This window comes from Tetrao urogallus, assembly GCF_951394365.1.
Source record: "Tetrao urogallus genome assembly, chromosome: 7".
Taxonomy (NCBI): domain Eukaryota; kingdom Metazoa; phylum Chordata; class Aves; order Galliformes; family Phasianidae; genus Tetrao; species Tetrao urogallus.
Window position 1 is genome coordinate 24,404,586 of NC_136820.1, and position 12,502 is coordinate 24,417,087.

A 12,502-nucleotide genomic window follows, 5' to 3' on the forward strand; every position below is an offset into this window, starting at 1 on the left:
GTATCAGATCCCCCCTCAAGTCATCTTTTCCCCAGTCTGAACAGACTTGTGTTTGTCCACCTGTCCTCATATGGAAGATAGTCCAGACCCTTAACTTCTTTGCGGCCCTTCTTTGGACCCCTTCTGGGAGATCTCAGTCTTTTTTGGACATTTAACTTCTATTTTGACTGATTACACCTAGACTAAAAAAAAAAAGGGAATGAAAATAGTCTGTCTTTCTTCATTCTTTGCCCAATCACCTTTTGCCATAGCACAGATTTTCTGGAACTTCTGTAGTCTGAGAGAAGAGACAGCGCTTGCAGAAACTAAACTACTTTTTCAACAGTGAAGGCAAATGGAACTGTGCATGCTGCTGTTAGGTGATGGTTGGCAGTAGCTAATGAATAAAAATTTACTGTACAACCATAAGAAAGTATATCAGAAATTTTTTTTTTATCAAGAAGGTTTTCAGTGATTCTTTTTTTTTTTTTCCTTGACATCCTGAATCAACTGAATGTTGATTCAGTAGCTATGTAGAGAACTCCTGATGTTTGACCTGATTTTTCTTCATACAAAAATTACACCTGAGTACCAAAGATGTGGGTGTTATTTTACAAATTATTTTAATGACCCAGCAAGTACATACTGCACGAATGTGAAAAATTATTTCTGATTAGAAGAAGGAATGAATCCACAGGCCTTACTTATTTATTACAATGATATTTTGTATTAATAGTACAGATGTTAATATAACCCAGGAAAATCCCCTTTTTATATCTGTGTACACATGCATACTGTAGTTTGTGTACATTCAAAAATATGTAAGCAAGAATACTGCTTGATTTAGTATACAGTGTTTCGGACTAGTGAATTGCCTAAAGACAGATACACTTGCAAGTAAGAGTACAATTTCACTACAGGTCTAGGTGAGAATGTTAAAGAAATTTCTGAAAGACGTAAAAATGTTAGTTCACCTGATAAAGTGTCAGTTATGAATGGATTTCATGTTTTGCATTTTTTATTTTAAGCCAAATGGAAAAATTGACTAGACAATACTAGGCAGCTTTTAATTTTCCTGTCCTCTTTTAAACTTTGATCAGATAATTCTCAGAATCTGAAAATCTTTTTTCTTTTGCCTACATTTTGAAGTCAGATACACTTAAGTATTAAGATTAATTTCAAAGGAAGAATATTTAGGAATGTGTAATGTAAGATCTTTGGGTAGTTGCTACAATCATTGGGAAAATTCAAGGGATTGACAAGTTTAAAAGTTCAAATTATTTTCTCCAGTATTAATCTGACACCCGGAGAAATCTATAAAGTTTACATTCATGTAGCTAGGTGCAGAAGTCAGCTCTGTGTTTTAACTCCTTTTAATGACAAGTGCTGGAAAATTATCTGTACTTCACACGTAATCCTGCTTTTTCAGGTCTTATATACATGGTTTTCATTTTTCCTGTCATCCAGAAAAAGAATGAAAACTGAATAAAACTTCATTTTCACTTTTTCATAGGTTATGAAGGTGAAAATTTAATGAAGATCTTAAAAGACATTGAGAACAGCTCTGAGATTTTGCTGGACAGGTGGAAATTTGAAGTAATGCCCAATGATAAAGACGAGAAAGGAGACCCAGTGCCTTACAACATCATCAATAATTACTTTTCAATCGGCGTGGTAAGACTCATACATATTCTTAAATGATTTTAATTTTTTTTTTCTTTTGCTTTGAAAAAATATTTGCATTTTTTGGCTTAGCTTGAAGAGTTGTTGGTTACAGTTCATTTACAATGTTACTTTCGTAGTGAAATGAATACTTAGATGACTGACAGTGATTCAGCAATTTACATAAATTTACATAAACGCACACTCAAGACAGATTATTTTTTTTAAAGATCTACCTTTCTATCTATAAAAAAGTTATTTGTGTTTTTCCTAATACCTTATGAGTGGTTATAGCTCTAAATTTAATTAGCATTATGAAATTCCTACAGAAATATAAACTCCTCGAGTAATAAGAGCTCAAGTGACATTTTCATGTGGATCTTTAGGATTCACATGAGCTTTTATATGAACTATATGAGCTATTAGAGGTACTTATATGCATATATGAACTATATATCAGAACTATGTATAAAATAATTTTATATAATAATAGCATTATAATAATAATAGCAAGTATATTCTTGGTTCTGTCATGGAGTATTCACAGTTTGAATGAATTATGAAGAACAGTGGCATGAGAACTCTTAATGTCATAGGAATTCCAGCTTGTGCTTCTCTGTGATTTCCCATTGGAACTATGATCCACACTGTATATATAGGTGGAATCAGAAAATCTAGTCTAACTCCTCATAAGTCTGTTGCTTTGAATATGTTTTCAAACATTTGTGGAAGGGGGGCTTTGATGAGGTCCATATTTTGCGGAGTTTAATTTACTTGATTACTGTGCTTCAGTCCTAAAAAGGTTCTGCCACAACTTTAAATGGTTACATGGAAATATTTGCATGTTACTTGCAGTTCAGTTTTTATGTAGTACTGATCATCAACATGCAGATAGTTTGTTCCTAAAACCATTCCTTGGTCTCTAATCCTGTATAGTTTTAATCGCTGAAAAATAATCATTGTTATTTAAATAGTAATAATTGCTAGTTTTTTTTGCTTGTGTAGTTGGTGTTTAGCCTGTCTCGTTTAAAATAAGTGCAGAGAGCAACTAGATAAAACAGAAATAATTTTTAAAAAATAGTGTAAAAAAAACATATGAAGGCAAAGTATATGCACCAAAACAGAAGCAAACACTCTGTGCTGGGGAACTGAACATTTTTGGTGACTTAGTCATAAGAAAATACTGATGCTCAATGATGAAACTGATGAAAACAGATTATTCAGTTTCTTTGTTGCCTACGGAGAGCTCAGTCTGATAGTCTGATTTTTTAATTTTTATTTATTTATTTATTTATTTTGTAGCTTATCTCCAGTTTCTTCAACATTTTCTTGCAAAAAATGTTTTCTAGGCATCTGATCATGTCTGTTACTTTTAACACTGTTCAGATAAAATGTGAGAATTCAATCCAATTACTCCCTTTGTTCCATATCTCCCTGGAATTGTAGTGCTCCCGATGAGGCAAAATGATGCATTTCATGTTTTATTGGTACTGAGTGGAAAAGAGGAATTAAGTCGTGTCTTGCAGATTATACTTCCATTAAGAAAAATAGTCTTCTTAACAATAGCATGACTTCATATAGCATATGATATAGCATGACAATAGCATAAATTCATATGTGATTTGTGATTCACTGCTAATTTCTGATACTCTTCTGAGCAACTGCTACCTCGTATCTCACTTGGGTTTTCCATAGTTTCTTCTTTCTTCCTAAATGTAAAACTTATGCTTACTGAATTACATCCTCTTTTAATTTTTTACCGTTTCTCTAAGGCACTACAAAGAATAATGGTAACCTTTAACATACTTCATATTTCCTCATAGATTTCTGCCAAGTAATAGGCACAGTCTCTAATCATTATGAACAGAACCTGCTAAATGGGTTTTGTAACAGAACGGCAGAAATGACTTTTGACAACAATCTCGATGTCTGCTCAGAAAAGCCAAGGGAGTACAACTCAATAATATTGTGCCTGACTTGGGGCTCTCACTGTTTTCAGACCATAAGTCAAGTTGGAAGGAAATTCAGGAAGTCGCTAGTCCAATGTCTTGTTCTAAGCAGGGTCAGCTGTAAGAGTGAGTTACATTGTTGACGGTCTTATCCAATAGTGTCTCAAAAAACCTCCAAGGAGGAGATGGCATAATCTCTCCAGGCAACCTATTCCTCTCCCTGACTTTCCCTATGGTGGAGATGTTATTTCTTGTATCTGGTCTGAATCTCTGTTGTTTCACCTTACACACTTCTCCTATCCTCCCTTTATACGTCATTGTGAAGAGCCTGGCTTTGTTGTATTCATAACCCCCCTCCTTGTAGGTATTTACAGATTGCTGTTATTTCCCTGAAGCCTCTTCTAGACTGAAACAGGTCTGTTGTTTATTTGTCTATTTATTTATATGTTTTACACTGATAAAGATCAAAATTTCCCTACTTGGATAGAAGATTGCTAGGGTAGATGATGTTCAGAACACTGCTAAAGTTGAGCATAACATCTACTGCTCTCGTCATTTTATCAGAAAGAATCAGAAGGTAATTTACTCTTGGGAAGGAAAATCCTTTGCTAAGTTGAAAATGAACATTTCACAGAAACGTCTGTATCTGAAAGGTTGGATTAATATGTTCAAGCCAAAAAAAAAAAAGGTGTGTTTCTACCACACTGTATGAGTTCTGTTACCTACATGAATATATGTACTATATGTTAGTACAGGAAAACAAGTAAGAAGCAAAGTGAGATGCAGTAGCTGAATATACAGTGTTCAATGTGGTGAAAGCACAAAGCACAGAAGCATCAGCCAAGCTGTGTGTCAGTTTCAAAGCTGAAGCTAGAAAACATCTAAGAGCAAAGTAGAATGAGATAAAGATTTTCAAGTGCTCACATCCATCATTCTGTCAGGATGGCAAGATACCAGAAGAAAAGTCCCATCTGCTTCCCAATAGAACTGGTGTCATTGAAACAAGCTGAATATCCAAGAAAAAATGAGTATTAAAGCAATCAAGTCATATTTGCTTAAAAAATAAAATAAAATAAAATAAAATAAAAAAGGAAAAAGAAAAGAAAAAAAGAGGGAAATTTGATTTTCTGGCCAAACATAACAGATATAACAGAGATAACATTAGAGGACAAATTAACAGCAATGACAGAAACATGAAACATCAGGACAACTATCAGAAGGAGGATACTGAAGTACAATCACTGACATATTTTGGAGAAAATAAAAATAATCTACACAGTGTGCCTTAATTGTCTTATGTTCATGCTAGGTTGATGTTATCGTAGTGATAATGGAGTACTGATCTTATTAATGCCAGTGTTAGTGTGTCATCACAGGCTCTGTATTCCAGACAGTCAGGTTGCAATGCCTTTCTACTGTTGCTGCAGTAGAAATTCAGTCATGTTATATCATTTAGCTAAATTGCTGAGGGTGTAAACAGTTTACTGGAGGTGAGTGTGTGTGTAGACAATATCAGCTTGTGCATATTAATTGTCACAGTTAGCCTTTTCCCCATGGATAAAACAGCATAATTTACTTTCTTCACTCACTCATCTGCTTACCATTAATGGTGAGTTGACAGATATACACAGACAGTTACTTCAGATAAACTTGTGTGTTGTAATACCGTGGAACATCTGATTTATTTTATCCTTGCTATTTCCCAAGCCTGTGTTTAAAAAAACAAAAACAAAAACAAAAAAAAAAACTCACTAATCAATTATATACCATGTTGTCTTAGCACAGAGAAATATTGTCACATAATTTAGAAATAACGCTTCAGTTTAATATTTCAAAAAAACAAAAAATTGAAAAGCTATTTTTTCAAATAAAAGAGCTTACAAATCTAATCTCAGATTTTTTTCAAGATCAAACCATATTCATGGAATAGTTATGGAACCACAGCAACTAAAGATTCATAGCATTAATTGCAAAATATACCAGTGGATTGGTATTTTATCCATGAAATTCACACTAAATGTATCCAGATAAATGCACACAAAACAGGTAATCATGGAAGATGGTGAAATTTGCTTACAATTGAGCAGTAGAACATAGAAAGAACCTTGATGACCAACGGATAGTGAGGCAAGCTCTCACATAACTCCAAAAAAAAAAACCACAAACAACCTTACAAGCTGTATTTATTACCTGCGAGAAAGTCTTGCTGCAGCATGGATCACATAATGGCACAATTAAAAATTTTACAATGTTAAGATCTTAATAACAAAGGTCTTATAAACCTTAGGAAAAAGTAGCTTTTTTAGATAATAAATTAGAATTGAATGACTCTCAAGGGTGTTCGTATCTTATTGGGAAGTTATTCAAGAATGTTAAATATATAAGACAGTTACAATGCTTTCTTTTAGTGTTTCTGAAATGATTTTCTCGAAGTGAGACAAAATGTGTACTTTGATAAAAACTTTTTCACTTATAAATCATTAAATGATTGGTTATGATGAAACATCAGAAACCTCATCTTTCACCAAGTGCTTGGTATAAAAGAGCATGTGGAATGAAAATAAGCTGTCTTATACTCTTAGGGATAGGAAGAATGGAAGAAGAAACTTCGGTTACTTATCCTTACAGTGCTTTCTCTCCAAGCTGGACGCGTGAGAAATGATTCAGTGTTTTTCTCTATCTGCACTTTCTCTACTACTTAAGACGGGCAGAGGAACTGCAAGAGTTCTGGGAAAAAGCCATAACTACTCAGGATGCAGAATGGTGGTGAAGCTGCATAGACAAAATACCTATGGAGATTTAATGTTTGAATTAGTTGATTAAGAGCTCAGAAGACTCAGAAACAGCATGAGCTAGGCAAAAAAACCCTTTCAGTAATCATTCATAATCAGTTATGAAGTTATGTTCACCAGTAAGGAATAGGAAATTCACTTATACTCGTTTTGAGATCTTTTTTTGTAACTAATTTTTGGTTGGCTTGGTCAATAAAAGTTACTGGAAAACTGGCAAAATGTCCTGATTTTCTAGGTCTGGGAGTTTGAGCAGGGTTGTAGCTGCCACATATTCATTGGCAATGTAAAATATTAACAGTAATAATCAGTCAAAAATTATAATCCTTCAAAAAAAAAATCTCACTGTTATTTGATATCTTACAACAAACCTTTTTTATTTCTAATAGTATGATAGCACTTTAGAGAGTCTTGGTAACAGCTCTGACTGGAGCAAGTAGGTATTGGATAGGTGTAGGCCGAATCAAAGACACAAAGGTCGTCACATGGGTTGCATCATTCTAAACTGGACACTTTTGCTAGAGCCTGATTTTTACGTGTAATTAAGCAATAAAATTGAAAATATATTTAAAAGGGTAATGACAACAACAAAAAAACACAAACAGCTTTTAATTGTGCTCAGACAATAACTGGCCTCAAGAATGCTAAAAATATTCTGTATTCCAAACAATTAATTTATCTCCCATCGACTTCCTTTATATAGTTAGCTATTCATGGTGCTCTCTATTCTTTTCACTTTTGTGAGTAATAATGCTGAAAGAAATTATGAATTGATTTGCATTGCTGTTAAGATGAAAATCCTAATGTAGGTTTTTGTGAAGCAAGCTTAATTTTGAATTTACTGTTCTGTCACTTAATTAGAGTTTAGCCTTTACAGAGCCAAAATTATGTCAATATGAATTGGTAGTGGAAATCTTACCATGGGTATTTTCGTTGTTGTTGTTGTTGTTTTAAAACCAGCAGTAAATTTATCTGATGTTAATAGGAGATAAACTCTTCACACTTTTTTTTAAACTGTTATAACTACATAGGATATTATAGAGCATATGCTACAAAGCCCCTTACAGCTCCATAATTAGAATGTTGAAGCATAATAAACCAAACTTGCAAACATCTTCATTGTCTTTTAGTACAAGTTTATACAAAAAGAAATCACCAGGATTGATTCTAAGGCAAATTATAGATAGTGTGGTGTAGTGCAACATTCCTTATGTAAAACATCCATTTATTGGTGTCAGTGCAATATTCAGTGTGTAAGAGTAAATCAAATACTTGCTAGCTAGCCCTTGGTCTGACAGCTGAGTGTATGTTTTAGACTTCTTGGAATCTTTATGAATGGTGCTCTTCTGCATTCATTCTTTAAAGTGTCATTGCCAACAAGATCACGCTGCTTACCCAAACTATTTCATTAGAACAAATTACTTACATTGTGGAAAACAACTGGCCTATTTGTACTAAGATGGGCTTTAAATAAGAATTTTCCAATGTTCCTTCAGTTGATACATGTGCAAGCACGTACGTAAAGACATACTGGAGAGGAAAAAGGAGTGTAATGCTCTAGGACAATAATTAAGACAATAACTTAGAAGAAAACTGTGATATCCAGATTAATGTTCCATCTGTTGTTTTTGTCCATTTGATTAACGTGTGTGGCAATTCAGAAACTTCCACTGCTGTGAATGACTTTTCTAACATCATTAGATGCAGAATTTGAATGCCAAAACAGAGCTCATGCAAGTAGAATACCTCAGCCTTTCATTCAGTCTCTATAACATGTGATATTGATTTCATAGCAATATGGTTATATTCTGACTTGGATGAACTGCAGTGATAATGTGTTTTGCAAGTGTATTTAGCTAAGACAGTGAAGATTTCTGACTATGCCTGGAAATGTTCTGTAAATTCTTTGCAATGTAAGCCAGTATCCCATGCTATTTTTGTTTTGTTTTGTTTTATTTTTGTTTCTTTGCTTCATTTTGAAAGATGTTATAAGATAGATGGGAGATCTTTTTCTTACTAGTAGTGTTAGACGCAGAATGTGTTCTCTGAAAAATTATTATCAGAAAGTAGCAAAGGTCTATGACAAAGACAAGCGTACTTTTATGACACCTAATATGTTACTATCCAAATGCACTATCAAATAGATATTTGCATGGTTGTGATTTAATATCCTTCAGTCTTAACCAGTCACTTAGAGCCTCTTAGTCTGCCAGGGGGGAAAAATATGACTGCTTAATTCTCATAATCATAAATTTGAACTTGTTAGGGGTCTACTTCCCCATCAAGTCATTGTGCTCGACTTCCATTACATCTCCTTAATTCTTTTTTTTTTTTTTTTTTTTTCAAAATTGAAAGAAAAAGCTTGCAGAAAAGCCATGTATTTGGCTTTTCTCATGAAAGGACATTTCATTAGCATCAGTAGAAGCTTTAACTATTAGAATTTCTGATCATAAATGTGAAAGTCTAAGTAGGATTGTGACTACTCTGACTGATATTATGATCCCAGAGTCTTCTATTTTAACTTTGTTATTTTGGGATATATTAATTTCTACAAATGTTGTTTTGTTATGGTATATATAATTTACAAGAGGAAATGAATTTTAATTTAGTGATAATCATATATCCTGAAATTTGAAAGCCATATATCATTTTGCTGTTTATAGTGGCTAGAGAGATTATTTTAATTAATTTATTTTTTTGAGCAATGCATGAAGAAATTCCTATGGAAATTTGCTGCTTAAGCCTTGATTTAATTAAGAACATATACATATGTGTATCTGAGAACTTATTCCATGTGACATCTGAGTATGTGGTTAAGCATTCCTCACTTAGCAAAGTACTTAAACACATGGTTCATTTTTTAACCATTTTCTACAGTTTTATTAATATGATTGGACAAATGCATATATTTAATTCTGGACATTTGGTATAAGCTAGTTAATTATTCTAGTGAGGTTTGTGGGTACACATAACTAAAAATCATGTTTATCAGTTTGCCAAATTAATATGAACATAAACACACGCTTAAGTGATTTTGTGAATCCTAATAATAACTTTCTATGTGCTAACAGAATACTGTTATGTTTTGCAGTATTTCTGTGCCAGGGAGAGAAAGAAGATTTCATGATAAGCAATGTCATCAGTTTGTAATCCAGATCTTCCCCCCCCCCCCCCCAAAAAAAAAAGAGTTAAGAAAATCAGAAATTTGTCTATGGATGAGCATAAATATAATTTTAAAAGAGCTGTTTTGATACTGGGTGTATCACAGCACAAGCTTCAGTCCTGTTGCCAAATCTGTAGAAGTGATTGTTCCTTAGCGAAAAATCTGCTCTCTTGGTGAAGGAGAATGGTCTGAAGGAGCTTTAATTTCTGATTTGAAACACTGTCTTATCCAGAAGTCACTGGTAGTTTGATCTGTAGTTACCTTCAAACATTACTAATCTTTGACAAAATTAGTTATTCTTAAAGATTTTCACAGTTTGCATATTAGATCAGTCTTTAGTCTTTTCAGTTTTTGTTGCTATTGAAATTCTATAAAGGATTTTGACATGGCAAATAGAGGTTCCAAATGGCTATTTTTTCCATATTAAAGAAAGTCTCAAACACATAAAACATGCTGTGGAAAAGCGGATCTGTAGAGTAATTAATAGATCAGGAGTGATAGAAGTCTCTCTGATGGTTTCCCCTTGCATATTCTCCCTAGACAGGGAGAATATATAATTTTCATAGCTAGAAATAATCAGCAATGAAGTTGAAAATATGCATATAACAACACTGATGTTGGCATTTCCTGCTAGCTAGTTTCCATCGATATGGATTTAGTTTACATTGTAAATTTCTCTGAACACTATTGCTTCTTCAGGATACCCTAGAAGGAGACTTGCATTTTACTATATGTGCAACTTAAAAGATACATTCACACAGAGAGCCAAAGATTTCACTATATATCACTTTACACTATTTTGCTAAAATGTGTGCATATGCAGGTCTGTTCTGCAACTTCCTAAAAAAATGTTTATTATATGGCTAGATTGAGAAGTCTGTTAAATTTCCTTCTATCACACACAAAATACTGAGGATTATCTTGGATTCATGGTAGGTTTTTTATCAGGATCAGTGAAAATACAGTTTTGTGGACTGTATTTACATTAGCAATTAATTTGGCTTACTAGTAGTACAGCAATTCATGTTCAGACCGTTCTGTCTACAAAACATGTGGTTTGGGAGTCTTCAAACTGAACGTAATCTCTTCCCTTGCAGTGAACTTTTCTGGCATGTGTTTGTCCTAAAGTCACCTGAAAGACCTGTCCTTGCTTCATCTATGTTTCCCTGTATTATGGGACAGCACAGGGTTTACTTCATAAGATATCTTGCATCAGTCTTCACTAAGTAAATTGCAGGACATAGGGACAGTTAGGAGATTTGGTTTAAAACTTCGCTGCTGCTTCAGCAGTTTTTCTATAAATGTGACAAAGTCATCACAGGAGTGAGTATAGCTTTTACTTTCCCTTTTTTTCCCCTCTTCCTTTCCGCTACAGATTTTTTTTTCCACTTGGCATTTCAGGTGTTCAAAATTCTTTTTCATTTAACTATTCATTCTGAGGTTAGAACAATGCTTAATAGCCTGAACAAAGAAAGACTCCCTTGGTTTAGATTTATGAGTAACTCATGCACTTGCTATCACTTATACCCATTCCTGTCATGCTAAATTATTCTTCTGGTGCGCAGTCAATGCCTAGAAAGTATCTTGTTTCTTACAGTCAGTAAAAACTTTAAGAAGTATCTTTGTGATATCCTTTGGTATTTACCTAAATGCTTGTCTTTAATTTATAAATGATTTAAAAAATAGAACAATTTGTAGAATTGAGATGACTAACATTCAATTTCATGATTATGAAAGTTAATTATATTATATAAAATGCAGTGAGGCTTTATAATTGTAGTCAATGGATACTATGTAGGTGATTTTGTGGGCAGAAGGGCAGTAAGCGTACTTCTAGTGCTTTCTGCCTTAGTTTATCTAAGTAGAGATTTTGAGTCTTGTGTATTCAGGGCTTTTTATTGTTTTGTTGTTGCTGTTAAGTTTCTTTCTCTAGTGCTTGTGCTGATTTCTTTTTTTCCTTTTGTTTTCTTAAAGGAAAAATGTCTACAAAGCAACCTAGGCAACAACTAGTGTTGCAAGTGACAGCTATAAATGAGAGTATTTGCTTAAAGACATAATTAATCGTCAGTGAGCCCAGAATGGCTCCTTAGCTAAATGCAACTAACTCAGTACACAGTGTATAATTAGCTTATAACTACATTAGTCCTGGTACAATATTATTCATTATATACATCAAGTATTATTTTCTCTGTATGAAATTTGTAATTTACTAAGTAATGATTTAACTCACTAGAGTATTTCATTTATATTATAGTTTATAAAATTGTGACGTATGTTCATCATCTTAGATGCTGTTATTCTTAGTTGTTCTTAAGAAAAATGTGAAGGGTATCAGAAAACATTTATTATATACAGACTGAGAAGCATTTGTTTTCAAATTAAATTGAATTTTTGTCCTCATCTTGATTTTGTAATTATGTTTGTAACTGATCATAGGAATGCTTTGAGGAAAAGTGAAAGGCAAACATACATCATATTAAAGTGAATAATAAGGTGAATAAAGTTTTAAGGTTGTTCATAAGCTTCGTGCTCAGCTTAAAATAGGACAAATCTTACAAATCTGAGAAAGTAACTTGGAGGAAAAGACGAGATCTCACAGATGTCTGAGACTAGCAGTGGAGGTCAACTGTATCTGAAAAATGTATGCAGACTATACAGATCATAACTTAGATAATGTGTACATTGATACCTTAATCTAGATAAGCCACAGAGCATGTCTTGACACACTGTGTGTACACATGTTAAACTGTACAGTTTGTTTAATACTGGACTTTCCATGCTTCTAGTCTGGCTCTGTTCAATATGGAGCTCATTCAAAGGGAGAACATTCACCTTTTACTTATACCAGTAAAGATCCTGTCTCAGAACTTTCATAGGTTGTCACGGAGTTAACTAGATCAATCTATGCCCATGATAGGGGGGCAGAAGGCCCCTGGTACCCCCGACCCCACAAAATGGGA

The 12,502-nt window shown here is 33.5% G+C and overlaps 1 protein-coding gene across 4 annotated transcripts in view; it reads left to right on the forward strand.

Moving 5' to 3' along the window:
• The window catches only part of DGKB (diacylglycerol kinase beta), a gene marked incomplete at both ends in the record, with an annotated part of 296,833 nt that overhangs the window by 105,777 nt on the left and 178,554 nt on the right, over nucleotides 1-12,502 (forward strand). For all 4 annotated transcript variants that reach the window (XM_079538393.1, XM_079538395.1, XM_079538394.1 and 1 more), the window contains one exon: nucleotides 1,493-1,653. In XM_079538393.1, the coding sequence (XP_079394519.1) occupies nucleotides 1,493-1,653 (161 nt within the window). The remainder of the gene's footprint in view (nucleotides 1-1,492; nucleotides 1,654-12,502) is intronic.